General features: G+C 56.0%; 2 protein-coding genes across 15 annotated transcripts; both read left to right on the top strand.

Moving 5' to 3' along the window:
* TTLL4 (tubulin tyrosine ligase like 4) lies at positions 1-19,136 on the top strand. The gene is made up of 18 exons (XM_063341039.1): positions 1-902; positions 1,600-1,709; positions 2,141-2,204; positions 4,242-4,393; positions 5,643-5,726; positions 5,884-5,960; positions 6,895-7,089; positions 7,173-7,255; positions 8,322-8,450; positions 9,079-9,201; positions 10,716-10,814; positions 11,384-11,518; positions 12,246-12,383; positions 14,240-14,342; positions 14,946-15,156; positions 17,426-17,496; positions 18,083-18,165; positions 18,995-19,136. The coding sequence occupies exons 1-18, from the start codon at positions 1-3 to the stop codon at positions 19,134-19,136; spliced, it is 2,901 nt and encodes a 966-aa protein (XP_063197109.1).
* Positions 19,134-26,865, top strand: PRKAG3 (protein kinase AMP-activated non-catalytic subunit gamma 3). Of its 14 annotated transcripts, XM_063341200.1 has the most exons (14): positions 20,612-21,398; positions 22,286-22,325; positions 22,633-22,895; positions 22,977-23,061; positions 23,149-23,207; positions 23,507-23,552; positions 23,669-23,723; positions 23,817-23,943; positions 24,053-24,218; positions 24,389-24,426; positions 24,655-24,801; positions 24,982-25,057; positions 26,090-26,146; positions 26,232-26,865. In XM_063341200.1, the coding sequence occupies exons 1-14, from the start codon at positions 21,366-21,368 to the stop codon at positions 26,252-26,254; spliced, it is 1,215 nt and encodes a 404-aa protein (XP_063197270.1). In that variant the 5' UTR covers positions 20,612-21,365; the 3' UTR covers positions 26,255-26,865. The 14 variants fall into 14 exon arrangements, 10 of the variants coding, with proteins under 10 accessions (XP_063197261.1, XP_063197263.1, XP_063197270.1 ...); XM_063341191.1 differs by adding an exon at positions 19,134-20,081 and having other exon boundaries at positions 21,317-21,398; positions 24,982-26,233; XR_010071957.1 differs by having other exon boundaries at positions 20,608-21,398; positions 24,982-26,146.
* The last annotated feature ends 599 nt before the right edge of the window (positions 26,866-27,464 follow it).

Consider the following 27,464-nt stretch of genomic DNA (forward strand, 5'->3'; position numbering starts at 1 on the left):
ATGTCTTCCTTGCTGATGGAGCCCTGCCTCCTGCCTGCGCTGGTGGAGGAGCACTCTGCGGCTGGAGTCAAAGGCTCTGCCCTCAGCTCAGGTCGGCAGGCATCCAGGTCCTATAGACCACTGCTCAATAATAACTCCTTCCTACAGCCAAGCAGTGCTAAAGTGCCTTTGCTGCAGTCACCAGAGATGAAGAAGTTGAAAAACACCCACAGCCTCTCTGACGCCTCGTGTCCCCACTCTGGGGGCGATGGGGAGAGCTTCCCTGGCAGCCTGGTCAATGAAGCAGTGAAAAGCAGCAACCTTGTGTTGGAGCAAACTGCGGTCTCCTCCCTGACCCTTGTGCCCAGCGGTGCGATCCTCAGGAAGGATCGGTGCTCACGGAAGGAAGCTGAGAGGAGAGCACACAGCTTAAAAGAGAAGGAGCCGGAGATCAGCCTCGTGGAGGCTGTGCAGCCGCTTGCCGGACAGACTGCCACAAACGACAGCTTTGGACGCGAAGTTGAAAGCTCAGGCCTTACAAATGTGGGCAGCCTGTCCAACTGGAACAGCAGGTGGGGGCAGCACGTCATAGCACAGTTCACCCCAAAAGAAACCAGCGCTCCTGTGAACTCAGAGCTGGGTAGGCATCGCCTTAACGGTAACTCAAGCCTTATAGGCACCAATGGTGCTGTTGTCTGCACTAAGCGTATCAGTGTCCATCTCTTGGCCTCGCATGCTGGCTCTCCCGACTGCAACGCTGACTGCCGGCTTGTAAGCATGCTGAGCTCATGTGGTGGGGACCGGGTGCCAAAAGCAGAGCCTCTGCATCTCGCTGCTGTTTCTGAAGTGGCAACTCAGATGTCTACCATGCAACTGGAGAAAGAGGAGAAACAGGCCCAGGCTGAGCTCCCAAGAAAGCTTGAGTAAGTAGAGACAGGAGGAGGAGGGAGGATATGGTAGGATGGGCTGGGCTGGCAGTTGCGTCTTTGTGTGTTGGGAGAGGATGCACTGTGGGCACTATGGGGGTGGCCGTAAGGGTAACCATGGGCTGTGTCCCTGAGCAAAACCCATCGGTGGCATCCTGGTGCAGGGGGAGCCTTCCTGCCACTCCCAGCTTGATGCAGGCACTCAGGGTGGCTCCAAGCCTTTCCACCTTCTCCTTCAGCCACAGCATGGAATTGTTGTGTGGCATTTCTAGCTCCCCCCGCTCCCAGTTATGGGGCCCTGCCTGCTGTGGCAGACTCTGCACATATGTTGGGTGAAGCCGGCTCTTGAGCCAGGTCCAGCAAGGCTTTCCCAAGCAAAGACATGGGTTCCTAAAGGAACATGGAGCTGATGCAGGACAGGAGGGTGCAAGGACAAGGAGTTCCTGCTCTCCTGCTGGGCGAGAGTGTCCTTGTGCTTCTTTCTTTTTGGCTGCTCTGGAAATGCTCCCTCTTAGGGTGCCCTGGGGCCTTTCTATCTTGCTAGCTTGGGATGAGTGCTTGTACAACAGCATTGGGCAGGGCAGTGTTGTCACTCCCCTTCCCATGTTGTCCCATGCTGCCTTGTGGGCTTCTGGGTTTTTTGGCCCCCAGAAAGTACATGCCACTCTTTCTGATGTGATGTCCTTTGTCCTAGTGTCACTGCTGAGCAGTTGCTGCTGGAGCCAAGTCATCCCCAGGATGAAGCAGAGGAAGAACTTCCTGATGGTCTGGACGAGAGCTGCAGTCAGGAGGAGGACGAGGACAGTGAGTGGTGGTTCCCTGGGGAGAGCTGTGCTCCATGCCTTGAGGTGGGAAGTGTGAGGGCTGTCTGGGAGCTGGGGTTGAGCACAGCCACCCTCCTGTCTTACATTCATGCTGTCATTTCAGGATGACCTAGAGATTATGCTGAACCCAAAAGTGATGTATCAGCAAGGAGGAACTGCATAGGTTCCTCTGGGGAGCAGGCTAGGGCTCACCACCATCCTGCTCCAAAACTTACCCATCTTCTCTCTGTGCAGGGTTGTCAGCTCCACCCTGCCTTTTATGCCACCAATTAGCGAGCAAAACCCTGGATCCAAGGATTTGGGGCAGCTGGGAAGGGCCTGTCCCCTGGAGCATTTCTTTTCTCTCTTCCCTTAACTCTGTGTGCATTCACACCCCATGGGGACAAAACTTGAGTCTGTCCTCTCCTGCAGGTGACTCAGATGCTTCCTCTGTTGCTGACGTGACGTCCAGTGGCTCTGTGGCTCTTGTATCCAGGTTAGTAGCTGTAAATCGTGCATTGAACTTGACATCTTTGTCCAGGCTTGTCCGTCTTTGCCCTCCCTGGTGACAGAGGAGAGCTGTAGCATGTGGGGAAATGGAGTGAAGGCACAAACAGGCTTCCCAACCAAAATGAGCGTCCTTGCCCTGCAGACCAAAGCTACCTCTCTTACTCCAGACAGCCGCCCGTAAAGCGCTCAGGATGCAAAGCAGGGGTCTTAATTTCACTGCCTCTGCCAGTTGCTAGGTTAGATTTACTGGATTAAATTGTGTTCTTGCACTGCTGTTGCTTTGCAGATGAAGCAGAATGGAGGCGTCCTGAGCCAGAGATTGCAAACACTCCTTGGGGGTCTTCTGTCTCAGCATTGCATCCTAGAAACAAGTCCTGGAGCCTGGGTTTTTCTTTAGCCCAGGTTTCTCTGGGAAGGACTGGTCAGCCTGTGGTCATCTGAGCCCTTCCTCCGTGACTCCTGGCAGACCTTTGTTCTTGCCTGTCCAGCAATGGGAGCTGGTTCTTGCAGTTATGCTGCCCCTTGCACTAGGGCTGCCTCTGGCTTTCCTGTCTGCCCAACATCTCGCTGCTTTCCACCATGCCGTTACTCACCTGGGAGATGAGGAAGGCTTCCTGCGACCAAGTGTTGAACCTCAGGGTGCTGCAGGGCTCTGAGTGCTCACATGTGGTTGTGAAAGTCCTGTAGAGGTGATGTAAATGGGACCAGCAGCTCTTTCTGGCAGGATGTGGCTGGTTGGCCTCTGGGAGCAGATCGGGGGAAGCAGCGCTTGGGCCAAATGCCTCTTGTGGTGTGGAGGGAGGGAGACCTTATAGCAGCCTTCCAGTTCCTAAAGGGGGCTTGCAGGAAGGATGGGGAGGGACTCTATCAGGGAGTGTAACGACAGGACAAGGGGTAACAGTTTCAAACTGAAGGAGGGTAGATTTAGATTGGCTCTTAGGAAGAAATTCTTTACTGTGAGGGTGGTGAGGCACTGGAACAGTTTGCCCAGGGAGGTTGTGGATTCCCCATCCCTGGAAGTGTTCAAGGCCAGGCTGGATGGGGCTTTGAGCAGCCTGGTCTAGTGGGAGGTGTCCCTGCCCAGGGCAGGGGGGTTGGAACTAGATGGTCCTTAAGGTCCCTTCCAACCCGAACCATTCTGTGATTCTATGTTGGCCTCTTCTCTGTGCGGGCTGTGTGTTGGGCTGGCTTCAAAGCCTTTGCAGCTATCTCCTGTCTTCAGTCTGTTGTGGGCAAAACCAGTTTTGTGCCAGGGAATGTTAATATAATTTATTGCCAATTAACAAACTTTTAATTACCAGTTCTGGTATTGAAAAAAATATATATGTACAAGGACTTAGGGAAAATACCTCTCCTTCCCCCATCCTGGTCTCCAGCCCCCCAGGCTATACTCAGTCCCTTCAGCAAGGAAAGGGGTGCCCTGAGAGATTGGGGTCAATGTGTTGTGGTTCTTTTTTCTTTTGCTGCTCTGTTCCTTACTGGATTGCTCTGGTGTGGCTTCTTCCACTGGCTGCAGTGGCATGTATTTGAATATATGTTCCTTATAAACTCTACTTGTAGTGTCATCACAACCTTAATAGATATGTTGTAAATTCTACCCTTCCTCCCAGGTGTTAGGGATTGCTGAGTTAAGGAGGTGTACATACAGTCGGTAAAACTCCAGCCCTCTTCCCTGCAACACATCAAAACTAAGAAGGTTACAACAGCTGAATCATATATGCATTACACCCTCCACCCCTTGTACCTGCGGACTAAGTTATAGGGTTTGTCATGTAACAGACTCCACCCCTTGCCCTGGCAAAACACAAACCCCTCAGAGGTTACAACACTTGGCATGTGAATTCATCGCAAGCTCACCCCCTCGTCACTGCAGACTGCGCTACTGACCTTAGCGCCCATTGCTTCCACCACATTGCAATGATGCAAATTCCCAGCACAAGGATGGAGATTCCTTCTGGCTTCCCCCTTCCTCCCTGTGCTACTTTCAACTTTAGCCAACTGCCTACTGCTTCATCTCTCCTAGGAACTGCATCAAGTGCCTGGCCCAGCCCGCTGAGGCTCAGGAGAAAGTGCTCAAACCAGCTCTTGTCTGCAGTTTATTCCCTAATGTGCCTCCGACTATCTACTTCAGCACTCGGGATGAGAGAGGTGAGCCGGGGTCTGTTACTGTGCAAGGTGAGAGCGGCCAGCCCATTATTAGCAAGCAGTGGTGCCAGCAAACAGCTGGGAGCTGGTCAGCAGCGACTCCCCTTCACCCTTCCTGTGATGAGACGCAGTGCTGCTGTGAGATCCAAAGGGTTGGAGTAAAATGACGGCTGCTTCCACAGCCTGGAGCATGAGTCAGGCTGCCACCAAACGTTCCAGCATCCTGGAAATCTCCCAGCTGTGGGGTCTTCTGCTCCATGCTCATTCTGTAAAGGGGGCTACACACCCTCCTCTGAAGGCCTGGTGCCTGTGCAGCAAAGCAAGAATTTCCGTGGGTGTAGCTGTAGAAAATTGGGATATTGTGTTTGTTTTCCTTCTGTCCTTATTTTTTTGCCTTCTTAGTGGAAAAGCTGCCTTGGGAGCAGAGGAAGCTGCTGCGATGGAAAATGTGCACAGTCACGCCGAACATAGTGAAGCAAACCGTTGGCAGGTCCCACTTTAGAGTCAGCAAAAGTAAGTTGTGGGAGGCTGGCAGCATCCAACACGTCATGTCCTCCCTCGCCTCCAGCCCGTGGGCGTGAGAAGGCAGACTGCCTGCGAAGAGCAGAGCAGGAGCGATACAGGCTCATCTCTGCAGAATGCTGAGTTCCAATTTCTGTCTGTCTGACCTGTAGTATCTGAGCTCTGTGGGTCCTGGCAGGGCCTGATCTACCTCTTGGCTTGTCCCTGGTGTGGACCACAAGGACTTAATCCTAGGTTGTCAGGAGCTGAGGCAGTTTATGGGGCAGCAGAGCTGTGCTCCAGCTTGTTTGAGCTGTGCCTCTAGATGGTGCTGCCACTCTAAGGAGGCTGGCACTCATCTGGTGACAACCCCAGTACCTCTGTCCCCTGTCCCCATGTGTTGAGGAAGAAGCCATCCCCTCTGACCATAGCCAGAGAGGTCTCAGGGTTGGGATATTGTCACTGAAGAGATGTGCAAGGAGAGTTCTTGGGGTGGGGAAGCACTGAGCATTTGCAGCTATGCTCCATACTCTGGCGTGTGATCTCTCACCAGTACTTACGGGGCTTCTGCATGTGTCACGAGACCTCTGCACAGACCATTTTGGGGCCATAAAGGGACAAGCAGGGCACAGCAAGACCTAGAAATCTTACAATGCAATCTACATGTCTGTCTGCAGTGCAGCACTGATTAGCCAACTGTTTCATTCACCTGCTGTAAAGGAGTGAAGTCAGGGTATTGGGGGATTAAAGCCAGTCCTTTGGGCCTGTGTCTGCCCAGATCCCTGTAACAATCATGTCTGCAAGGATATGACCCACCTGGTTAACTGGATCCCTCTCACAGCCCTCAGTTTGTTGCCTCACAGTACGAGTGCTTTATGCTATTGCTGTGCAGCGTTCCTGGCACACTTCTGCTAGCCCCAGGAGATGGGGTGCTGGTGGGTTGAGAGGGTGCTGGTGGGTTGAGAGGGTGTTGTGGGTGGCGGGGTACTCGGTCATGGACTTTTATGGTTTTCCTGCAGAAAGCAACGACTGGCTGGGCTGCTGGGGCCACCACATGAAATCCCCCAGCTTCAGAGCCATCAGGGAGCACCAGAAGGTAGGGGATGTTTTGGGCTGACCTCCTTCATGTGCATGGAGAGTGTGTTGGGAGCAGTTTCGTTGCCCCTCTCTTCAGGGCCAGGGGTTAGCTGTGCAGGCTGTCCCTGCAGTGTCCCTTCCAAAGCGTGGCAGCTGGCATTCCTATGCTGGGAGATGAGCCCGAGACAGGCACAGAGGCACAGCTGGGTGAGCATCCCCATGTGAGGGTGGCTCTTGTACAGACTGAGGCTGTAGCCAAGCCGTGTTCACTTGTGAGCTTGTCTAAATTCAGTCATTGTTGCTTAAAGCAGTCCTTCCTCTGTCAGAACTGAGTGATAGGGCCACTGCCCTCCCTGCCAGTGCAGCCAGAGGTGATGTACCTAACTCGGATCATAAAAGAGTCAGGAGTGGCCTATGGCATGGGGAATGTGCAAGGGACCAGAGGTTTGATATCTGTCACACACGCGTGTTTGTTCTGGAGGGCTGTGTTGCTCCAAACTGCTCGGTATTGAGGCAGCATCCGGGGTTGGAAGCTAGCAACCTCCAGCCCTGTTGCTGTCCTACTGTGAGGTCTTTCTGTCCCTAGAGCTTTTGTTGCATGGGCAAGACTCTGGCATACAGTTTAGAAGGAAGCAGGAAACCACTGGGGTGGAGGATACTGCCAGAGGAAGCTCAAAGGCTGAGAGTTAGTGCCCTGCAGCTGCTCAGTCATCTGAAGGGACAAGGTGGCAGCTGCTGGCTTTGTAGCCAGTGCGGGTCACTGTGCAGGTGTTTGTTCCTGCAAAGCTTCAGGAGCAGGTGGGTCCTGTCTTGGTGCAATGCTGGGAAGAGAGCAAGGAGTGTTACCCTGCACTGTGTTCAGAAAGGATGTATCCTCTGGCCAGGGAGCAGCAAGCGGTGGGCAGGGAGATGGGGAAGCAGGGAGACCTCACAGCATCTGTGTTCCTTTCCAGCTAAACCACTTCCCTGGTTCATTTCAAATTGGGAGAAAGGACCGTCTGTGGCGCAACCTGTTGAAGATGCAGGCTCGCTGTGGGAAGAAGGAGTTTAACTTCTTCCCGCAGTCCTTCATCCTGCCCCAGGACATCAAATTACTCAGGAAAGCATGGGAGGAAGGAGCCAGCCGCCAGAAATGGATTGTGAAACCAGTAAGTGCGAAGTAGAGCTCAATCCTCTGTCCCATTGTAGTTGCAGGAAGAAGACCTGATCCCTTCTTGTTTGTGTTTTGCAGCCAGCATCAGCAAGAGGCATTGGTATCCAGGTCATCCACAAATGGAGCCAGCTCCCCAAAAGGAGACCGCTGCTGGTACAAAGGTGAGTGAAGGAAAGCAAGGTTGACAAACAACCTGGGATCTCCTAGTGCCTAGTCTCTCTAGCCAGGTCTTGGCCACTGCCACTATATGACAGAGCAGAAGCACCTGATTTGCATCTGGAAACATGTCGACTGCCTGGGTGTAATGCTGCTGATGGAAGTCTGGCTTTGTCAGCTGCAGCTGGACTTACTGGAATGCTGCTGTCTCTGTGTAGATTTTTTGATATCTCGGGTACAAACTCGCCCATGGGCTTTCTGGAGCTTCTGCCTGCTGTCATCCTGCTACCACTGCTTCGTACTCTGGGGTTTGGCATCTTTGGAGGCAAAGAAACCTTATCCAGTGCCCACAGGCACAGTGAGAAGTCCCAGGGCAGAGTTGGCAATTGTCAAAGATTTTTTCTTATCCAAGTTATAATGGAGCAGTAAGAGCCTGCTTGTGTGTGGATGTTGGTCAAAGGGTTTTCTTGAATTACAGGATTTTCAGAATCTCCTTCCCCTTCTGCAGAAAAATGGAATAGTTCATCTTGGTTTGAGGCTGCTTTCTGTGAAGGTTCTTGTGAGGGTGGGAAAACTGTCTGGTGTTTGACAGACAGGGAACTGCTGTGGTTGTTTGTCTGTTCTCCCTTTCCACTTCCCATGCAAAGTTACAAGCTTTGCTATGTAAAATCATGAGCTTCTGGGGTGAATAATCAATTGTTTGGATGAAAATTTCCATCTGTTTCTGCTCACTGAACCAAACCATCTGTGTCCCACTGCATGTCTTAGATGTTTGTGATATTTTGTGGTCAGTCTTGTGGGTGTGGAAAAGCTACTGTGCCTTAGAGCTGGGGAAAATCTCTCCAAAAAGGAACTGAGCGGAAGGGAATACTGCTCATGTGCTGCAGGTTCTCCACATGCAAGGAAGGGATTTTTTCTCTCTCATTTTGACTGTCATGCGCTTAGCTGTGAAATGCTGTGCAAAAGGGCTTCTGCATTGATCCCTGGTTTTGCCAAGCCTTCTGAGGTGGGGGCTAGAGGTGTTCCTGCATGCAATCATAACCCTCCTCTGGTGCCTGCTTCCCTCTGCAGATATCTACACAAACCCTACCTCATTGGCGGGAAGAAGTTCGACCTGAGGATCTACGTTTATGTCACTTGCTACGATCCCCTCAGGGTCTACCTGTTCAAGGACGGATTGGTTCGCTTTGCTAGCTGCAAGTAGGTTGTGCAGGAGAGTGGTGCTGGGGAGCTTCCTCAGCACTGAGGCATGTGTGGCTGTGGTACCCACCTCATCTGGGGCAGAAGGGAGCCATTCTGTATAAGGTGATGCTTAAAGCTGTAGCTTGCTTGCTTAAAAAGCAGTCTGGAAACACAGGAGGTCACGGCAGTTGAGAGTGTTGAAAGGGAATATGAGAGGATGTTTCGCTCATCCACCTTTCCCAAGGCAAGATCAGCTCAGTGTAAAGCAGTTCTTGAAATATGCTGTCTGTGCTTCATGCTGCATAAGAGCTGGTGTACCAGAAACTGCGATGTTTCTATCAGTTTTGACTATATCGCTGTGGGCTGCAGTGCCATCAGTGCTTTTGCTTACCAACGCCGTGGTCTTTTCTTAAGGACCTGCTACAAGGGTGGGATTGCATCCCCCTGCTCCAAGGCAGCCTGCTCCATGCCTCATACTTTGTCCATCAACTCTGGGCCCAGGGGGACAGAGAGCTCCATGCAGCCTGGGCAAGGGAGGCAGCAGGGCTGTTGGGTGGCTGAGAGTGGTCTGAGATGATTCTGCCTGCTTCATGAACCTGGGGGCAACCAGTTCAAGCTCAGACTGCTTGTGGTCTGTCACCTCCAGGTACTCCTCCTCAATGAAGAGCCTGAGCAACAAGTTTGTGCACTTGACCAACTACAGCGTGAACAAGAAGAACACAGAGTACAAGTCCAATTCGGATGAGACTGCTTGTCAGGGACACAAATGGTAGGTGTGCTGCCTTTAGGGCACAGGCCAGCTCTTTCAGACTGTTAAGTCAGCCTTTTTTCAGTATTTCTACCCAAAACTTGAAGGTGCTTCCTGTATTGTCTGCTTCCGCTTGGGGAAGCTGGAGAAGCAGAGTAATTTTGGCATGGGTTAGTGGCAATGGAGGCTGGACAGTCTCCCTGGCTTGTGATTCATCCTGTCCACTGCTGCTTGGGCTGTGGTTGCCGTTCATCCTGCCTGTGTCTGTGCCGTTCCCTGCTTCCAACACTGCTCTCATCTGTACTCATTCACCCCCTTGCCCTGTTGTGGGGGTGATGGGATGCGGTTAAAGCAGAATCTGATTTTTTTTGCTGTTAGAACTTGAGTGGGTGATTGTGATGCTTAAATTGGCTAGAAAGGAGCTTCTGCCCATCTCACTCTTGACTTCCCTCTGGAGGCAGAGAAAGGGACAATCCTGGTGCAAAACTGATAATTTACATGCTTCTGGGTGTGAATGGGAACAGCGGTGCCATTCCTAGGAATTTGAGAGGAGGTCTGCAGTCTTGCAGGACTTCCTGTTCCCTTCTGTCCCATGGGTGGACTGATCCAAGGCCCCAGGCACTTGTCTCTGATTCCACAGCGGTGTTAGAACTCTTTTAAAAATAGTGCAGGATAGAGTTCTCAATTCATGGGCCTGAGCAGGGCTACTTCACTTCAAAGGGAGCTGCAGAAGGTGGTTTGCTGTGGTAGAATTGCTTTCTTAGACCTGGACCTGCTGCACAGTGGTCTGTTCCTCCACTGGGATGTTGAGGAGGGTCTGCTGTCACCCAGCAGTTGAAATCCCACGGAGGTGGGATTGTGTGGGTTTTCGGTATGGCCATGCAAGTCAAAGCTGTCTGCTCCCATGTTGAAGATGAGAGTGACTGTAATCCACTCCATCTCGTATGCAGGAAGCATGACCTTTGGATTCCTGGCCATTAGCCACACGGTCTCACTTAAGCAACATCTGAGCATCCTTGGCTCAGTGTCAGGGTAGCTTGCAGCGCTCAGTGTGGTGTGGGAAACTCCTATAAAAGTAGAGAACGCTCCCCCCCCTACCATCTTGTTCTCCGCATTTTTCAAAAATTTTTCTCCACCCCCAAAGCCTCAGTGAAATGGCTCTAGCTAAAAGATTTACGGGGGTCTTGCTAGATTCCTGCTGAGCTGCTTTGCAGTGCTGCGAGGGAAGGCCTGCAGGAAGGGGAGGTTTGCTGAGGACATGGAGGGGGAGGGAAGAGAAGATCTGGGCCTGATATACCTTGCTCATGTGCTAATTTGGGACGTATTACTCGAGTGCTGGGACAAGGCTATGACAGATTTATATTCCTAGTAGCTTGGGCCTACAAGACCAGGGGCCAGGCTGGGGAGGGCAGCACCCAGTAGCTGGAGGATGGCAGATGGATGGCCGTGCCATGGAAGAGCTTTGTCAAGATTCCCCTAGCAGGGCTGGGCAGCAAGGGGCTACAGAGCTACCTCCTTTGCTTTCTCTCTCCCAGGGCACTCAAAGCTCTCTGGAGTTACCTGACCCAGAAGGGAGTTAATAGCGAGGCCATCTGGGAGAAGATTAAGGACATCGTTATCAAAACCATCATTGCGTGAGTCCTGGCACCCCTTGCTCAGTGCCTGGCTGTGGGGTGCACCCTGGCCCCTCTGGCTCTCCAGTCCCCTCTCAGCCCAGTCCTTTTGCTCTTAATCTAAATTCTACCTCTGCCGTTGGCTTCAGTATTTCTCTTTGAATCCTTCCTTTCATCCTGTTACTTATGTTCATGCTGCAGTAGCTGCTATGAGTAAATAGCCCTTACATTTCCTGGGTCTGCCTGCAGTGCATGGGGGGAGGCCAAGAGGGTTCGGTGTACCCAACACTCTGCCCAGCTCGCCGCCTGCACCCCTGCTTGGCCAGGGTGCCTGAGAAGAAAGGTCCCCTGGTGCAGAATGGATCTTATGTTCAGAGGTGGATCCTGCCTGATGGAGGGGGGATGCTCAGAATGCATATGGATCCATACGCAGTGCAGCAGCAGCAGCTCACAGGCCTGCATCGCTCTCAGCCCACCCGCTCCCGCAGCATGTGGCTGCATACGCTCTCAGAACCGTCAGTGTGTGCTGTGAACAGGCAGAGCTCTGCTGTGTGACTGTTGGAAACAACTGTTTTTTCCTTGGCTTGCAGATCTGAGCCCTACGTGAATAGCCTGGTGAAGATGTACGTGCGGCGGCCGTATTGTTGCCATGAGCTGTTTGGGTTTGATATCATGCTGGATGAAAACCTCAAGCCCTGGATCTTAGAGGTCAACATTTCCCCAAGGTAAAGCAGATTCTGAGCCACAGCAGAATAGATAATGGCCTTTCTTTTACCACAAGTGAATTTGGCTCGTGATGTCCCCTACACCCTGTGCTGAAAGACTGTGGGCTTTGAAGCCTCCCTCTCCAGATTGCAGGAATTGAAGTCCTCCCTGTCTGCGAAAGCAACATCCATCCGTGGCTCAGAAACCTTCGCTGGGCATGCTCCAGCTAGAGCTGGGGAAGAGTACATGAAAAGAGGAAGGCCAAGGAGGGATGTGTCATGTAGGGAACAGGCGATGGCAGAGATTTCTTTGTGTGGGCAGAAGTGATCAGTGGCTCTGCTGCCTTGTGCGCCGTTGCTTGCTCGCTGATGGCACTCGGCCGTGTGGTGTTGGCTGCGCAGGCAGGGCCAGGAGCTGTGGTGTGCCTGAGCATGGCCTCTCCTGCCTGCAAGAGTGGATGGGCATGAGCTGGACACAGAGCCGTGGTCCCACACAGGGCTCTGGGGAGGGATTTGCAGGTTTCCAGCAAATCTGGGAAGAGATGGAGAAATGAACCATTTCTGGTGGGGACCCCCTATTCAAAGAGCTGTTTTCAGGATTTTTCTCTTAATGTCTTATGGCTGTCTGTGATGAGGTGAGGGACAGGCTGGGTTTTGTATCCTGGTCGGGATACAACCCAGGAAGTGATCTTGCGGCCATGAGGCTTGGCGCCTCTGTTCTAGCACTCAAACTGCTTCCTCCCTGCAGCCTCCACTCCAACTCCCCACTGGATGTGAGCATCAAGGGCCAGATGATCCGGGACCTCCTCAACCTCGCCGGCTTTGTTCTGCCCAGCACGGACAGCATGGCCTCAAGGCCACAGACAAGAAATGGCTCTACCTGCAGGTCAGACCCCTTCTCTGTCAGAGCAGCAGGGCAAGGCAGGGTTTTTTTCTTGTGGGATTTCATCTGGGGGCTTTTTGCAGCCCAGCAAACGCTGGTTTCTGTGTTGTTGAGGGCCTGTGCTTGCTGGTCCTTCAGCTATGGGTCTGAGGGACTTGCATCATTGCTTGGGTATCTGGTTCCTGCGGTCTCTTCAAGGCAGAAGGATTTATGCCCTCTTTGCGGGTCCATAGTTGGAAGTGAGGCCAGTGTAATTTGTGCTTGCTCTGCAGTTAGTCGAGTCGTGCTCTCTCTTCCTTCCCCCTGCCAGAACTAATGTGATGCTGAGCTGCACTGCCTCTTCATTTGCTTGGAGGGCTGGCTGGGTGTGTTGGGGCTGGATCTCCTTACCCTCTACCCCAGGACTGACGTGCTGCTGCCTTGAGCAAGAGGAGCACCTGTTATTTTTGCAAAGGCTGGAGTGATCTGTTCCTTAGGCAGGACTGGAGGCGTCAGAGGCTGTAGACGTGTGGACAGTCTTACCTTGCAGCTAACATGACTGTTTCTTACATAAGGCTAAATCCTGGGCATGTGTCCACCCAGGCCCCTGCTCCATCTGTCTTTCACCGCAGCTTGGGCTTGTACTGGTTTCAAACCTGATGGTGGGGGAAAACCAGTCCTGTTCCCTGCAGCAGAGCGGCTGCTGGCTGTATGTCACTTAAGGAGCAGCTTGCTGGGATAAGCACCGGCACGCAGTGATGTGTGGGCACACCGAAAGATGGGACTCTTGCCCTCCACCTGCCCTGTGCCTTCAGTGAAGGCAGAAGCTTGGAGCGTGGGCCCATTCCAGCCAGGGAGCTCTCGCCAGCTCCTCTGCAGTGATTTGATCACACACTCGTTTGCGGCTTGCAACACTCATTTGCAGCTTGCGACGGAGGTGCTGAAGGGCAGGTGTCCTCAGAGGGGCCTGCAGGGGATTAAGCAGATCCTTAACATTGTTCAGATGCTGCATTACCAGAGTTCCTGCATCCAGGGTCAAGCTTACTTCACCATGTCTTCTGCCCTGGGAAGGATATGAAGGGTTTTTTTGTATATGGGCATAATTCCAGTAATCTGTATGTTCCCCAAACACCATGCAGTACGGCCTTGAGGCTCTGCTCTTCCTGTTTGGATCAGCACACAACTGACTTTTGCAGCGCCAGAACAAATGTAGCTGTGTTGACATAAGTGTTAAAAGGTGTTGCACAAGTATCTCCCAGACTCTGGCATCCCCAAATGGTTCAGTTGGGTACTTAGAATAGTTTAGATTGTTGATGGTCAGATCATACAAAATGCTGGGATTTCCCATGGCATGTGGAGCTGGAGCTGAATTTGAATCTTGAGAGTTCTTGGATGTTGCAGGAAGAAGTTTTTCATCTAAGAATTCTCTACTTCCTTGCACAGTACTAGTACCGAGTACTTGTACCCCCAGCCCTGTGATTACAGTAAAGAAGCTGCATTCCAAGTGGGATGTAAACACAAGATCCCACCAGGCTTCAAGTGCTGTGAATTGGGTCACAGTGTGTCTTTGGCCGTCTTGCATCCTATGTGGGTGTGAGGTGACAGTTCACCTTTTGGATGAAGGAACACTGAAATGCCTTAGTGAGGAGTTGGCAGGGCCCTCTCTGTTCCCCTGCCCACATCCTTCCTAGGTCCTGTGCTGATGCACAAGGCTGTGGGTGCCTCACTGATCTCGAAACTAGTGAAATCCTTGGAGAAAGTGTTCTCTCCTCCACAGCATCTTCCTGAGGGTGTCACTGCTTGCACAGGGAGCAACTCTGCCATGACAGGACTTTGCCTTCTCTGCTTAAGTGCTCTGCTGCCTCTTCTTGTGTCCTCAGTCCAGGCAGTACTTTAAAGGAGAAGCCCAAGCCAGCATCTGAGCATTTCATAGCAGAGAAGATGAAGAAGGCCTATTACTTGACGCAGAAGATACCTGACCAGGTATGACACAATCTCCTCTGATACTTGCGCCAACCTGCCAAGCCACTGTCCCAACCAGTCCCACATGTCTATCCCTTGTCCCTCTCCAGATTGTGCCCCCTCTGTGGGGACTGCCAGATGATGGGGTGTGCTTCGGCTCCAGTGGTTTACAAGACAGCTGGTCAGAAATAAGTTTGGTTTGCTTAAGCCACTGCTGCACTGGCTCATCTTTACATTAAAATAGGCATGTGCTGAGGGGCATGTTACCCACCAGTCCCCAAATGGGGTCTGAGCACTGCCTGTTCCTCCTTGTGTCTTTGCGCAACTCTCATAGCCTTTGCCTGCTGACCCTGTGCAGGTTAGCAGGGATGCTTGCCTTGAGTGCCACCTGGCAGTGTCTGTAAGAGAGGTTGGGCTGCAGAATTTGGGGATTTCCTCAGCTCTGTGCCACATCGATGTCACCACTGAGCCTAGATTTCTTCATTTTCCACATGGTCGCTGTCCCAGAGCTCTCAGACATATGGAGACCTCTGCCTGGGAGACTTCGAGGAGTGGGGAGGTGGGAAGGGGGACTGACAAAACGTAATTCACTTCTCCATCACCCTGAGTTGCTCTTGTCTGCAGGACTTTTATTCTTCTGTCTTGGACATCCTGACGCCAGATGATGTCCGCATCCTGGTGCAGACAGAGGACGAGTATTCCCGGCGTGGGCAGTTCGAGCGGGTGTTCCCCACCCACATCTCCATGCGCTACCTGCGCTTCTTTGAGCAACCTCGTTACTTCAACATCCTGGTGACCCAGTGGGAGCTCAAATACTACTTGAATAAACACAAAGGTAACTGCCATCTGAGAGGCTGGCACAGCCACCTGAGTCAGGCAGGCTGCCTGCTGGTGGTTGTGGGAGACTTCTGAGCTACGCATGTTGAGGAGGAACTATTTGTCTGCACACTAGCCATAGGAAACGTGTTACCTTCCCAGACTGCTTCAAATATCAGAAAAAGCTTATTCTGTGTTGAGCAGAGGTGCTGACTGCTCTGGTAAATGCAGCACCAGCACTTCTACGTGCCCTGGGGCTAAAGCAGGCTGTGATTCTGCCTTCAACCTGTAGCTCTGGCCTCTTATTGCATTCCTCTGTCCTGTTTTGAGGGAGAAACAGCTGGAGTCACTGGGCTTTGCTCCTTGCAGGTGATCTGTGAAGTGAAGGAAAAATTGGGCCTATTCCCTGGTCTCCTGCTGCGTTCTAATTGATTAAAAACTGTCAGTGTGCAGAGGGAGGAATTTTTCCTAAATGCTAGAAATCTAGCTGTTGTTTCCACCTTTCCAGAACCCAACTCTGTATTTTAATGCAAAACATTCTTTAATGAGGCATAGCTGGGCTGGACCAATTCCTTCTCACCCAGGCTGTTTCTATCAGGGCAGCAGCAGAGGCTATTTAAGAGAGAACCAGTGAGGTCTAGTGTGAAGGGTTAGAGAACATATATAAAGAAAGAGTCTGTGGCTCAGGGCTCTCCATCCAGCATCTGATCTAGCTGGAGAGGCTTCTGCAGGAGCCCGCCCTCCGCTGAGGCAACCGTATGTGTGCTTCTAGCCTGGCTGTCATGCAGAAAAAAAAAAAAAATGCTTTTGTCACTTTTCACTGGTGCTAAAGCAAATATCAAAGGGGTTGGTAACAGTCTTTCACAGAGAGACAGTAACCTCATAGCCCTCTCCAGCTGCGCTGTCAGCATGTGTCATCCTTTGCCTTGCTAATACCTTTGCTGGATGCGCTCCTGTCAGCTGGAAGAAAGGTCTTGTCATCGTCCGCACTGAAGTGCTGCCCTGAACTTTGCCACTCAGTCTGGGGTCCTGGTTCAGTGCTCCAGCTTCCCCAAAGCAGCCCCACGAGCAGATTTGCTCTACCCCCTTGTTGCTCTTCACCTCTGAGCAAAACCCAGCCTCCCCCTGGCCCCTTCCCATTCATGTATGTTCCCCACAGCCCTCCTCTCTCCCTGGCCAGCAAGACGCAAAGCCTGGGCTGGTACACAGAGCCAGGGCAGGGCTGCCATGCTGCCCCGCTCCCCTCAGCCCCCAACACGTGGGGTTTTTTTCCAAAGTCCTGGGACTTGCTTGAAAGGTCATGGAGGAGCAGAGTTTGCACAGCAAGGATTCCTCCTATAGCCAGGGCTGGTATCGTATAGCAAACCACAGTAACCCCAGCTGGACAGCATCAAGTTCCTGGCCATTGCTCCGCTGGTTTTTAAGTCTCAAGGCACCTTAGCTTGTGCTATGGCTCTAAGGCTCTTAAAAAAGAAAAGAAGGAAGGAGTCCTGGATTTCTCAGTATTTCTGGGTTAGCAGAGAGCAGGGAGCTTGGCTGTTGTGGAGGCCTTGGAAGAAGTGGAGCCTGTTCATTGCGGTTGGACACATGGCTCTGCTTCAAGGTGACCTCTCTGTGCTCCAGCGCAGCACATCTTTTGTGCTGCCGGAGGAATGGTCCCATCTAGTCACACTGTCAGTGAGCTTGGTCCACGCCAGCCTCACCCTCTGTCAGGGATGAAGACCAGGTCTCAGCCCATGTTGAGCTCCAGGTGGATCCGTGCAGGAGAAGATGATGCGTTCGGATGCTGCAGCTGATCAGTGCTGTGTAAGGAGGAGGTTGCCTGAGCTGCCCTCCTCTGTGAAAGGGGCCGGTGACAGCAAAGCTGCTCTACATTTACATTGTAGGAACTTTCACCAGTGCAGCCCAAATCAGGTGCTACTGTTGGCAGGCACCAGGCTCAGGGGGACAGCCAGTCTGGTCTAATTCGGCAAATCCTGTGTTGCCCCAGTTTCCCTGCTTAGCTGAGCCTGCTGCACAGTGTGTCTGGCTCCCCGAGAAGAAGGCAGGCTCTGCTGCAGCCCACGTGCTGGCACTCACTGGTGTTTGCTCGTACAAAGGGTGAACGCCCTTGTTTTACCCCGTGTTTGCTGGGGCTCAGGCACGTGTTCAAGTAGTTATTGCGTAGCATGTACTGCGCAGCCAGTTTGCTCCGTGCAGCATATTTGTGTTCCCCAAGCTGGGATGGCTTAACTCTCTGCAAACTCAGTCATTCATTCTTGCTTCTTGTCTTTTCTGTCACTTCCCAGGTCTGGAGCTACTGAGGAACTGGTGTGTCCAGGGGTACCACACTGGGGCAGGGACAGATTTGGCCCAGACGGTGCGTATGGCTGTGGGTAAGCTAGGGAGAGGTGGTTGTTTGCCTGGGCAGAGTTGGGCTGCTTGTTCTGCTTCCTGTGACTCCTGCCCTACCTGTTTGCCCTCTTCTTCCCTCTCTGCCAAGGCCTCCAGGAGTCTGGAAAAACCCACGCTTCTCTGTCTCCCACCAACATGAAGTCCACCCAGTATATCAGATCTGCAAGTACTTTGCCTCTGAACATCTGTGGGTGCACTGGGCACAACCCTGCATATTTTGCAGCTGGCCTGCCCTCTATTCCCCTCCATGAGGGAGCCATCTCCGTCTGTCACTTCTGTGCCTTACAGCAGGCTGATCCAGTGAAAGAAACCCACTCTTTTGACCTCGAGATGCTCTGCTCCCATTTACAGCATAGGGATTCATTAAGCACAGAGCAAAGACTGCTCTGTTTGCTATTCTGGGAACAGTCTGATGGCAGTGATGATGCACAGCAGCGTGAGGCGGTTGAAGCTGAAGCGCACTAGGGCAGCCTACAGCAGAGCCCAGCAGGCTTGAGGGATTTTTGCCATGACTTAAATAGCCATTTGGTTGTCTTTTTTTCCTCCTACAGTGGTCGTTGCCAAAGTCTTTCTTCCTCCAGAAGAGCAGCGTTCAATCAAATGGCTTCAGCAAACTGGATCTGGGCAGGCTGGGGTGAGTTTGCACTGTCCGTGACGCGCATGATGTTCACAGGACTGGTGTCCTGAGAGAGAACTGGCAGCAGGGAAAGCAGCTTCGTTTAAGGGGAGAGGAACAGGTTGGCTTGCAGGCTCTGAAGCCAGCCTCCGCTCTCTGGAGAGCCAACTGGTGGGGCTGGCATGATGTCTATGCGACTGGGCATGTCTCCTTGGCACTGTATGCCCAGCTCAGATGGGAGTGAGACCCAGAACAGACAGACTGAGTGACGCTTGGCATTGTCATGGTCAGGACACGCTGACAAGATGTTCCCCACAAGGACCCGCGCTGCTTCTGTAGGCTCTGATGTGGCCAGCAGTGAGCCAGAGGCATAGCATGGGGCTGGGGGAGCTGCACTCTGCCAGCGTCCCCAAGCAAAGCTGGGCTGCAAAATAGCTGCTGCTGGCCCTGACAGCCTCCTGCAGAGAGGTGGAGGATGGGGTTCATCTGGGTGAGCTGAAATGGGGGGCAGGCAACAACCCCGGTCTCTGGTGTTGAGGGAAAGAGCATCCCTGCTCCTGTGCCCAGGCCAGGGGGGAGTTGCAGCCATGGAGATCAAGCTGTGACCTTAAAGTCCTGTCACTGTCTTGGATGTCTGTTGGAGTGACTGATGCTGCCCAGGGTTGGGGACGGAGTAGGTGAGCCTGGCAGCCCCATCTCTGTGCCTGTGTATGGTGATACCACAGGTGATGACCTTAAAGGTCTTTTCCAACCTAAATGATTCTATGATTCTATGAGTGTTGCACCGTGGCCCTTTTGATGCTTTCTTGCTATTCCTAAGCAGCATGGGGTCTCCTTTTTCCTGCAGCGCACTCCTTCCCTCGGCCGGTGAGGACCTCACAAGATGCCTGGAGCCCAGCCCTGCTCAGACCTTACCTCTCAACAAGTGCACTGATGGAGCCGACCAGAAACCTGCTGGCTGCCTCTCAGACACTGCGCTGGTGATGTGACCAGGCAGCCGCCGTCCCTCCCTGGGGACACCTCGACCTACCTCAAAGGAAGATACAGGAGCTGGCTCTGGAGAGCAAGGACTGTGGGAGCCCCCTGCACTGCACACTTGTTTGTGGGGCTGTTTTTAGAGAGCGATGTTTTACTGGGCAAAGGGGAGAGCTGTGTGACTTCTATTTTGAAACAAATGGCAAAGCCTGGGGAAGTGGGGTTTGTCTGGGCTTTGTCCTGGGCTGCTCTTGAAGCCTGACGTGGTGGTTGTGGTTTCTTTGCTGCGTGGGGGCTGGCTGAACTTGGAGTCAGCCTGGCCTTCCTGTCCACGACCAGCACAGGCTGAGCCATTCCTTGCGTGTGTCTCTGTGCTCTTGTCCTGAGCTGCTGGGAGCCGAGTCTGCTCCCACCCTGCTGCAGCCTGGCCCTGGAGAAGAGTCCCCAGCCACCACTCCACTCCTCCGGAAGGAGCAAGGGCTTGGGACTTTCACCTGACCTGTTTCATCCTTTCTGAATGCCTGTGCCAACATCCCCCAGCCTGGGGGCATGGGGAAACCTCAGGCTTGCACATCGCTGCTCGAGAGAGACCATGGGTACCAGCATGGCTCTGGTTTGTCATGGGACAGCAGGGCTGCCAGGGAAGGAGCATCCTCTTGAGGCTGTCGGCTGTCCCGGGTGACCTGCAGTGTGCGTGTGGGGACCGCAGGCTGGTGCTCTTCACCTGGGCTCTGGTTTCTATTTTCCCTTCATTTCTCAAGGATTTCTATTAACATTTAACACTCAGCTGTTCTCCTGGCCTCCATCTTCCTCTGTTTTCCTGACCTGTTTGGGTGTGTGGAGCAGCTCGGCTCTCCCTACGCTTCGCTGGGCTCTGGTACAGGAAGGGCTTGTGCCACCACCCTGCTGTTCCCCTGTCCTTCCCGGAGCTGGAGGCTGTTCCTGCTGCCCCATGGCAGGTAAGCATGCACCCCTGCATGGGGGAGCAGCTGCCAGCATAGCTGCTGGGGACTGGGGTCAGCCTTATGTCCTGGGGACTCTCCCGCAGACCAAGGGGGACAGGGCAGCCTGGCCTCATGGTAGGGGAAGGTGGGGTTGGGTCCCCTAAACCCTCCCTTGCCTGTTCTGGGTTACGTCCCCCAAGCCTGGCAGGGGGATGCTGGGCATTTGGGTGGGTTTTTCAGGGCCAGGGGAGGTGCTGAGCCCTATGCGTGGGCCCTGTGGCTTACAGAAAGCCCTTCCCTCCCCTCTCCCTGCAGCCCCCCACTGCCCAGAGCTGAGCCCTGTTTCTCCGGTCTCCTTGGTGACAATCTCATTGCTCCTCGGCTTCTCTCCAGCACCTGAAAATAGCCGCGGAAAGTGGAGATGCCTTCTCCCTTTCCCACTGCCAGCACCCGCTGGTGGCCAGGATGGAGCCAGGCTGCCTGGGTCGGCACAGCTGTAAGGGCCCGACCCCATCTCACCCACTGCACCGCTGTGGGGCAAGGGCCACCTGCGACCAGGGCAGCTAATGTGTCCTCCTGTCACCCCACTCCTGCTGGCCTGTCCCCAGCACCGAGCCCCCTGCCTCATCCCTCCTCGTCCTCCCTGCCTTGGGGTACCACCAGGGGACAGGGGTTTTGCTCCTTGCACTCCACCATGGGACAGGGTCCAGCTGTCCCCGGGGAGTCAGCCGGAGCCACTTTGTCCCCTTGGCCTGGCAGCCACCAGTCCGCTCGCCCACGGCTGCTCCCGGGCCGGCACGGCAGCTGGCCAAGGGGTTATTTGAACCTTCCTGAAATAGAAATGGAGCCGGGAGCGAGCGGAGGACGGGCAGGAGGGGGTGGCCCAGCAGGCAAGGAAGGAGGTTCAGCCGGCCAGCGTAGGCTGTCCCCACTGTGAAACCCCGGGGTGGCCGGGGACAGATGAACGGCAGTGAGACCCCGGTCAGGGCTGTGTGAGCATGGGCGACAAAGGGTCCCCAGCTGCTCTGGCTGCTGCCCGGCCTGGGGACGGATCCAGCCCTTCTACAGCATCTCCAGGGCCAGCGTTGTCCCTGGGGCCGCAGCCGTCCCCCTCCAGCCCAGTGCTGGGGGGTTGCAGGGTGGCGCAGTGGCTTCGGGCGCTGCACGGTGGTGTGTGTCCCCCCCCCACCCCGCCCCGCGGCGGTGGCGGGGGCATGGCTGGCATTGCTCGCTGACACCCTATCTGCCAGGTCCCCGCCAGGCGCGGGCCCAGAATAGCAGCGCTGCCCTGCAGTCAGCATGGAGCAACTCCCCGGCCCCACCGCGCCCCAGGTACTGCGGGGGCGGGTGGGGGGCCCGGCCCGACAGCCCCCTGCTTGGGGACAGGCCACCCCCGGGGTGGGGGGACGTGGGGGGCTGGCAGCAGCCTTCCTACAGCTGGGCAGCCGTGGGGACAAGGACAAGGAGCACAGGCTGACCTGCCTGCCTGCTCCGGCTGTCCCCAGCCCCTTGGGAAGGGTTTGGGGGTGTTGGCATAGGGTCACCTTCTTCCCAGGGCTGGCTCTGGGCTCTTTAGGGAGAAGTCCCTGTGCCTTTGTTATAGTAGGGTGGCTCGTAAACATTGGCTCTGCCAGCGGGTTAGTGGTCCAGGGTTGTTCTTGCCGCGCGTGCTGCTTTGTTGTGGTAGGGTCTCCTGGGGACTGGGGGGCATGGGGTTAGTCGGCTGGCCGTGCTTACCTCCCTCCTGCCTGGGGCTGCCCCCTTTGTTATTGTAGGGTCTCCCGGAGTGGGGCTGGCAGGGCTCCCGGCACGGGAGGAAGCAGGAGCGGGATTTACACCTTGGGGTCGGAGAAGGGAGAGAACGGGTGTGGAGCCGCTGTGGGACGCACTCCGCTCCAACAGTGGAGAGAGGAGTGAGCGGGTCATGTCATCCCCTGCCCTGAGGACCCCTGCTGCCCCCCCAGAGCCGGGGGACAAGCTGGGCGTCCTGGGCTGGAGCCACCACAGGGGCAGCAGGCTCTGGGGGTCCTGGGCAGGTGTGGGGCTCCGCAAGGGAATGGGGGTTGAGCCCAGCCCGCATCCCTACCTTGAAAGGATGGTCCCCTCTGCCTGGCTTGGGGAGGGGCAGGGCAGCTTTGTGGGTGCAGGTAGCACCCATGGGTGGGGGAGAGGATGGGCTGGCTCCTGCTGACCCCCCACCTCGCTGTGTGCCCCTTCAGGTGGCGTTGCTGGATGCTGCTGCCCGCCGCGAGGAGGAAGGTGGGTAGCAGCCAGTGCCGAGGTGCATAGGAGGGGGGGGCTGGCTCACTCATGCGATTACAATTAGCGCATCAGTCCTCTGCCCACCCTGACCGTACCCCTTGTTGCCCCACTCTTCAGCTCCTTCCCAGCAGCTCCCGGTGTCCCCAGGCTGGAGAACGGACATGCTGCCCTTGTGGGGTGGGGAACAGGGGGGTCTGTGGGGAACACCCTCTCCCGCAGCACCCCCCTGCTCGCCCCAGGCAGGAGGGTGCTGAGACCTGGCAGCTCAGCTCACCAGCCAGGGCTGGGGCGGGTTTGCCCACAGGGTTCCCAGAGGCCCTGTGCCCCAGGGAGGATGGGGAGGAGGAGGAGGAGGAGGAAGAGGAGGAGGAGGAAGAGGACAGGCGGAGGAACCAGAGAGCCGTCACCTTCACGCTGGGCAATGAGATGCTGGGGCTGGGCCCGGGCCCGGAGAGTGAGTTTCAGACCCCCGACGCCGAGGTCTACATGCACTTCCTGAGGAGCCACTGCTGCTATGACGCCGTCCCCACCAGCTGCAAGCTCGTTGTCTTCGACATCTCCCTGGAGGTGACAAAGCAGGGGATCAGTAGGAATGGGCAGGGGGAGAGCAGCCTCGGGGAACCCCTGATCCCCTCTCCGCTCTGCCAGCAGATCAAGAAAGCCTTCGTGGCACTGGTGGCTAACGGGGTGCGTGCCGCCCCGCTCTGGGACAGCAAGAAACAGAGCTTTGTGGGTGAGTGCCGGCGGCGCCGCCTGGCCCCTTCCCCTGCCTGGCAGCGAGGGGTGCGAGCAGCACTGCCAGCCCCACATATCTCCGCAGGGATGCTCACCATCACCGACTTCATCAACATCCTCCACCGCTACTACCGCTCACCCCTGGTGAGTGTGGTGGGGAGGGCATGGAGAGTCGGGGGGGGCAGCATAGGGCAGGGATAGGCTGTCCTCACCTCTCCTGGTCCCCTCTTCCCTCTCCTGGTCCCCTCTTCATCACTAGATTGTGACAGGGGGATGCTCTGGGCTGGACCAGCATCTGCTTGGTGCCCCTCTGCCTGGCACTCAAGATGTGATCCCTGCTCTCAGGGTGATGGGGTGGGATGCCCGGGGAAGGGGACAGTGCCCCAGAGCCCCCCTCAGTCCTCCATGGGGCCACCGTGACCAGGGCATCTCCCTGCCCTCAGGTTCAGATCTATGAGGTGGAGGAGCACAAGATTGAGACCTGGAGAGGTAAAAAGCTGGGGGCGATGGGGGTGGCTGGGCTGGGGATGTCGTGCAGGGCGTGGAGTTGGGCTCCGGGGGTGTGGGGCTGGGGTACCCCCTTTCCCACCTCTTTCCCTTGGCAGAGGTGTACCTGCAGGGCTCCTTCAAGCCACTGGTCTACATCTCCCCGAGCAATAGGTGAGCACCTGCCCGCTGGGGGAGAGCACACCCCATGGCGGGGTGTGCCCGGGATGCAGCCCTATCCCCCCACGGTGTCCCCGTCACCTGCAGCCTCTTCGACGCTGTCTACTCCCTGATCAAGCACAAGATCCACCGTCTGCCCGTCATTGAGCCCATCTCGGGCAATGTCCTGCACATCCTGACACACAAGCGCATCCTCAAGTTCCTTCACATCTTCGTGAGTGCTGGGGCCACATGTGCGCACACACAGCCAGTGTGTAGGGGCACAAGCAAGGGTGTCAGGGTGCATGTAGGTGCCAGCCCAGCCGTGTCCTGCCCTAGCACAGGGCTCCACCATCCCCAAGCCACGCTTCCTGAAGAAAACAGTGCAGGAGCTGTGCGTCGGCACCTTCCGTGATGTGGCTGTCGTGCCCGAGACCGCCCCCATCTACGCTGCCCTGGAGATCTTCGTGGACCGCCGCGTCTCTGCCCTGCCCGTCATCAACGATGCTGGTACCTGGGGAGGGGACCAGCGACCCCCCCGTATCCCTCTGCCAGTGGCTCCAGCCCCATCCACCCAAAAATCCCCTCCTGGCCCTTGGGCTGCCCTTGGGGTGCAGGGGGAGCATGGCGGGTGGTCCCCAGGGCCCCCTCCCCAGCCTCTGCACTGTCCCTCTTTGCAGGGCAAGTGGTCGGTCTCTACTCCCGGTTCGACGTCATTGTGAGTACCCTGCGTGTTTGCATGCCTGGCACGACTGCGGCCCCTTGCATGCTGCCGCTGGGGTGCTCACACCTGCCTGTGCCTGTGTGAACCTGCCCCATGGGCACTGATGCATGTGCCAGTGTGGATCTGCCCCGTATGTCATCGGGGCTCGGTATCCCCCTTGGTGTCAGCACAATGGGGTGTGAGGACGCGTTGGGACACTGAGCGGGACCACCTCTCCCGCAGCACCTGGCAGCCCAGAAGACCTACAACAACCTGGACATCAGTGTGCGGGAGGCACTGCGGCAGCGCACCATCTGCCTGGAGGGGGTTCTTACCTGCTACCCCCATGAAACCATGGAGACCATCATTGACCGCATCGCCAAGGAGCAGGTAAGTGGCTGGGGTGTCTTGTGCCAGCGCCAGCCCCCCCTTGCCCACTGCCTGACCTGCCTGTGATGCTCTGCCTGCATCTACAGGTCCATCGCCTGGTTCTGGTGGATGAGAACCGGTACCCGCGGGGCATCATCTCCCTCTCTGACATCCTCCAGGCCCTTGTGCTCACTCCCGCAGGTATCGATGCTCTTAACTCTTAGCCCACGACGCTCCATCTTTCTCCACTTGCACCCTCCATTTCTCTCCACTTCAGGTAGGCGCCGTCCCCTGCCCGCTGCTGGGTCACCCACACCTCATCATCTCCCTGCTCGGGCCACTGGCCTCCACCCCAGCCAAACCGGCCCTGGGGGAAGGAGGCGGCTGGGGCTGGGGTCCAGCAGCGCTGGGTGCCCAGGGGGGATGGCAGGACCTGGATGCTGCTCGTCCCCGGGGACACAAGGATCACAGTGGATCCCTTCCGGGGTCCTGATCCCTGGTGTCCATGAGGAAGGATGTGGGCACCTGCCATGGAGACACCCCCAGACCCCCATCCAGGCAGCGTATGGGATGCAGGTTTTGCAGGTCCCTGGGCTTTTGGTCTGGATGAGGCTTTTAGTCTGTGATGTGCCCCAAGACAAAAGCCCTTTTTTGACCTTGTCCCCCCTGAGATCTGAGCCCCTCCAGTGCCATTCCCAGGGGACACAGAGGGGACAGACCCCAACTCGCACAGCCTGGACATGCTGCCCACCACTAGCCCTGTGCACAGGGTGGTTGACCCACGGGCCATGGCTGGCAGACCCCACTGCCCCCTCCACCCGTGGTGGCCCAAAACTGCTTGTTCCTGGGCTGTGCTGGGACTGCGCTGCCCGGCCACCTGTGCCTGGCTCTGCTTGCCCACTGCCTCGTGGGTCCTCACTGGTGACGGGTGGGCACAGCGCTGGCGCCCACCGTGGCACCCGTTTAGGGGTGAACTGTGGAGGAGGGAGCTGGCCCCTGTGTCCAGCTGCTTCCCAGAAGTAATGATGCTTTTTTGGGGTGGTGATGGCGGACAGGCTTGGGTCACTCCATGCCCACCCTTGTGCCCACCCATTCTCCCAGCAATGCCCAGTTGCTCCATGCAGAAGGGGACTGGGGGAGTGGTGTGTGTTAATACACCAGATATGGGACTCTCCCCCCACCCCCCATTTTCCTATCGTGGTGCCTTCACTCACCCCATCCTTAGTGCCCATGGGGGTGTCTGTGCTGGGAGCTGCTGGGCAGCCACTGAGATGTCCCTCTACAGGCCAGCACTCCCCTCCCATTCCAGGGCTTGCAATCCAGGGATGGAGGCACGACCCTGCTGTCTCCGTGGCTGCCCGGGCAGGTCAGAGGGCCATGCCTCAGGATGCCCAGCCCAGCACCGGTGCCTGCCTCGGAGTTATGGCCTCACGCTCTCTCTTGCCCCTCAGGCATTGACCGATTCTCACTCTGAAGACACCAGGGAAGTGCCGTCATCTTGTCCGACGCGGGGGTCTCTTGCATGGCCCTGGGGCCGTGGAAGGAGGCTCGGGCCCTGGAGGCTCTCCACGGGGAGGGCCTGCCTGCCCGCCCCGGTCCTGGGGCTCGTCTTGAGTCCGGGGCCAGATCCTGCCAGCCTCGGGGAGGCAGGGAGCGGGGAAAAGGGGGTCGGAGGGTGCCTCCCGCCAGCGAGCACACGGTGATGCTCAATGGGCATTGAGCCTGAGGAGCCGTGCCATGCCCGCAGCTGGGCACGGGGACCCACATGGCCCCAGGGGACTCGGCCACCCCACTCCCATCCAGCTGCAAGCGCCTCGGCTGTGGCTCTCCCCCCCGGCGAGCATGGTCCTGCCGGCAGCACCCGGTGCCCGGTAGCGTAGGCTCAGCTGCACACACAGGCTTGTTTATTGTAGGGTCACGCAGGGCTGGAGCACCCTGGCAGAGGCACAGCCTGTGCCGGAGCTGGCGCCAGGGCGGGCACTTGCACGGGGACCCTGTGCATGTTTTGGGGTGGGCAGGGGGTATTTATTTAGTTGCCGGTCTGTTCAGCTTTGTTGTAATAAGTAAAGCAGCCTGCTCCAGGAACCGCTGCCTTGCTTTTCTAGGGTGCAGCCGGGCATGGCTCCTCCGGAGAGACCCAGGCTGGGGAAGGGGTGCCGGCTGCTCAGCAGGGCTGGGGCACCCAGCCTGGGATGCCCACCGGGACGTGCTTCAGCGAGGGTGGTGTGGGCAGAAATGCCACCCTCTGCCCATGTTGGTAGAGCCAGGGGGACGGGGACATTGGCTCACTGTATGTCATGTAGCCTTGATGGCTCCACCATGGCAGTGGTTAGCAGGTCCCCTCAGGGACACCCTGGGCACACAGGAGCCTTGGTGCCAGCAGGATTTCTGCCTGATGCTTCCCCCCAGTCCAGCTCGGCTCCCCAGCAGCAGGAACACGAGGGGGGTTCACCACGGGGGTGCTCTGTATCCCAGCCCTCCAGGAGCTCAGGCAAGCAGCAACGCATCCCCTGCCTGTTGGCTGCTGCCAGCTCTGAGCCCCTGTGATGGCCCTGGGTGACAGCCAGCCTGGGGACTAGGGGAGCTGAGCCGATCCTTTCTGATGATTTGCCCGGAGTGAGTCCTGCCCCCATTTCTGTGCCCCCATATCAGCATCTCGGTGAAATAACGGCTGATAGCAAAAG

This window comes from Chroicocephalus ridibundus, chromosome 7 (assembly GCF_963924245.1).
Source record: "Chroicocephalus ridibundus chromosome 7, bChrRid1.1, whole genome shotgun sequence".
Taxonomy (NCBI): domain Eukaryota; kingdom Metazoa; phylum Chordata; class Aves; order Charadriiformes; family Laridae; genus Chroicocephalus; species Chroicocephalus ridibundus.

Bases quoted from the DNA above. Each gene is read 5' to 3' on its own strand.
- TTLL4 (XM_063341039.1), top strand. From the start codon at position 1: ATGTCTTCCTTGCTGATGGAGCCCTGCCTCCTGCCTGCGCTGGTGGAG. The intron at 12,384-14,239 runs GTCAGACCCCTT...TTGTGTCCTCAG, and splicing joins AGAAATGGCTCTACCTGCAG to TCCAGGCAGTACTTTAAAGG. The intron at 15,157-17,425 runs GTAACTGCCATC...GTCACTTCCCAG, and splicing joins CTACTTGAATAAACACAAAG to GTCTGGAGCTACTGAGGAAC.
- PRKAG3 (XM_063341191.1), top strand. From the start codon at position 21,366: ATGGAGCAACTCCCCGGCCCCACCGCGCCCCAG. The intron at 22,896-22,976 runs GTGACAAAGCAG...CCGCTCTGCCAG, and splicing joins TCTTCGACATCTCCCTGGAG to CAGATCAAGAAAGCCTTCGT. The intron at 23,062-23,148 runs GTGAGTGCCGGC...ATATCTCCGCAG, and splicing joins CAAGAAACAGAGCTTTGTGG to GGATGCTCACCATCACCGAC.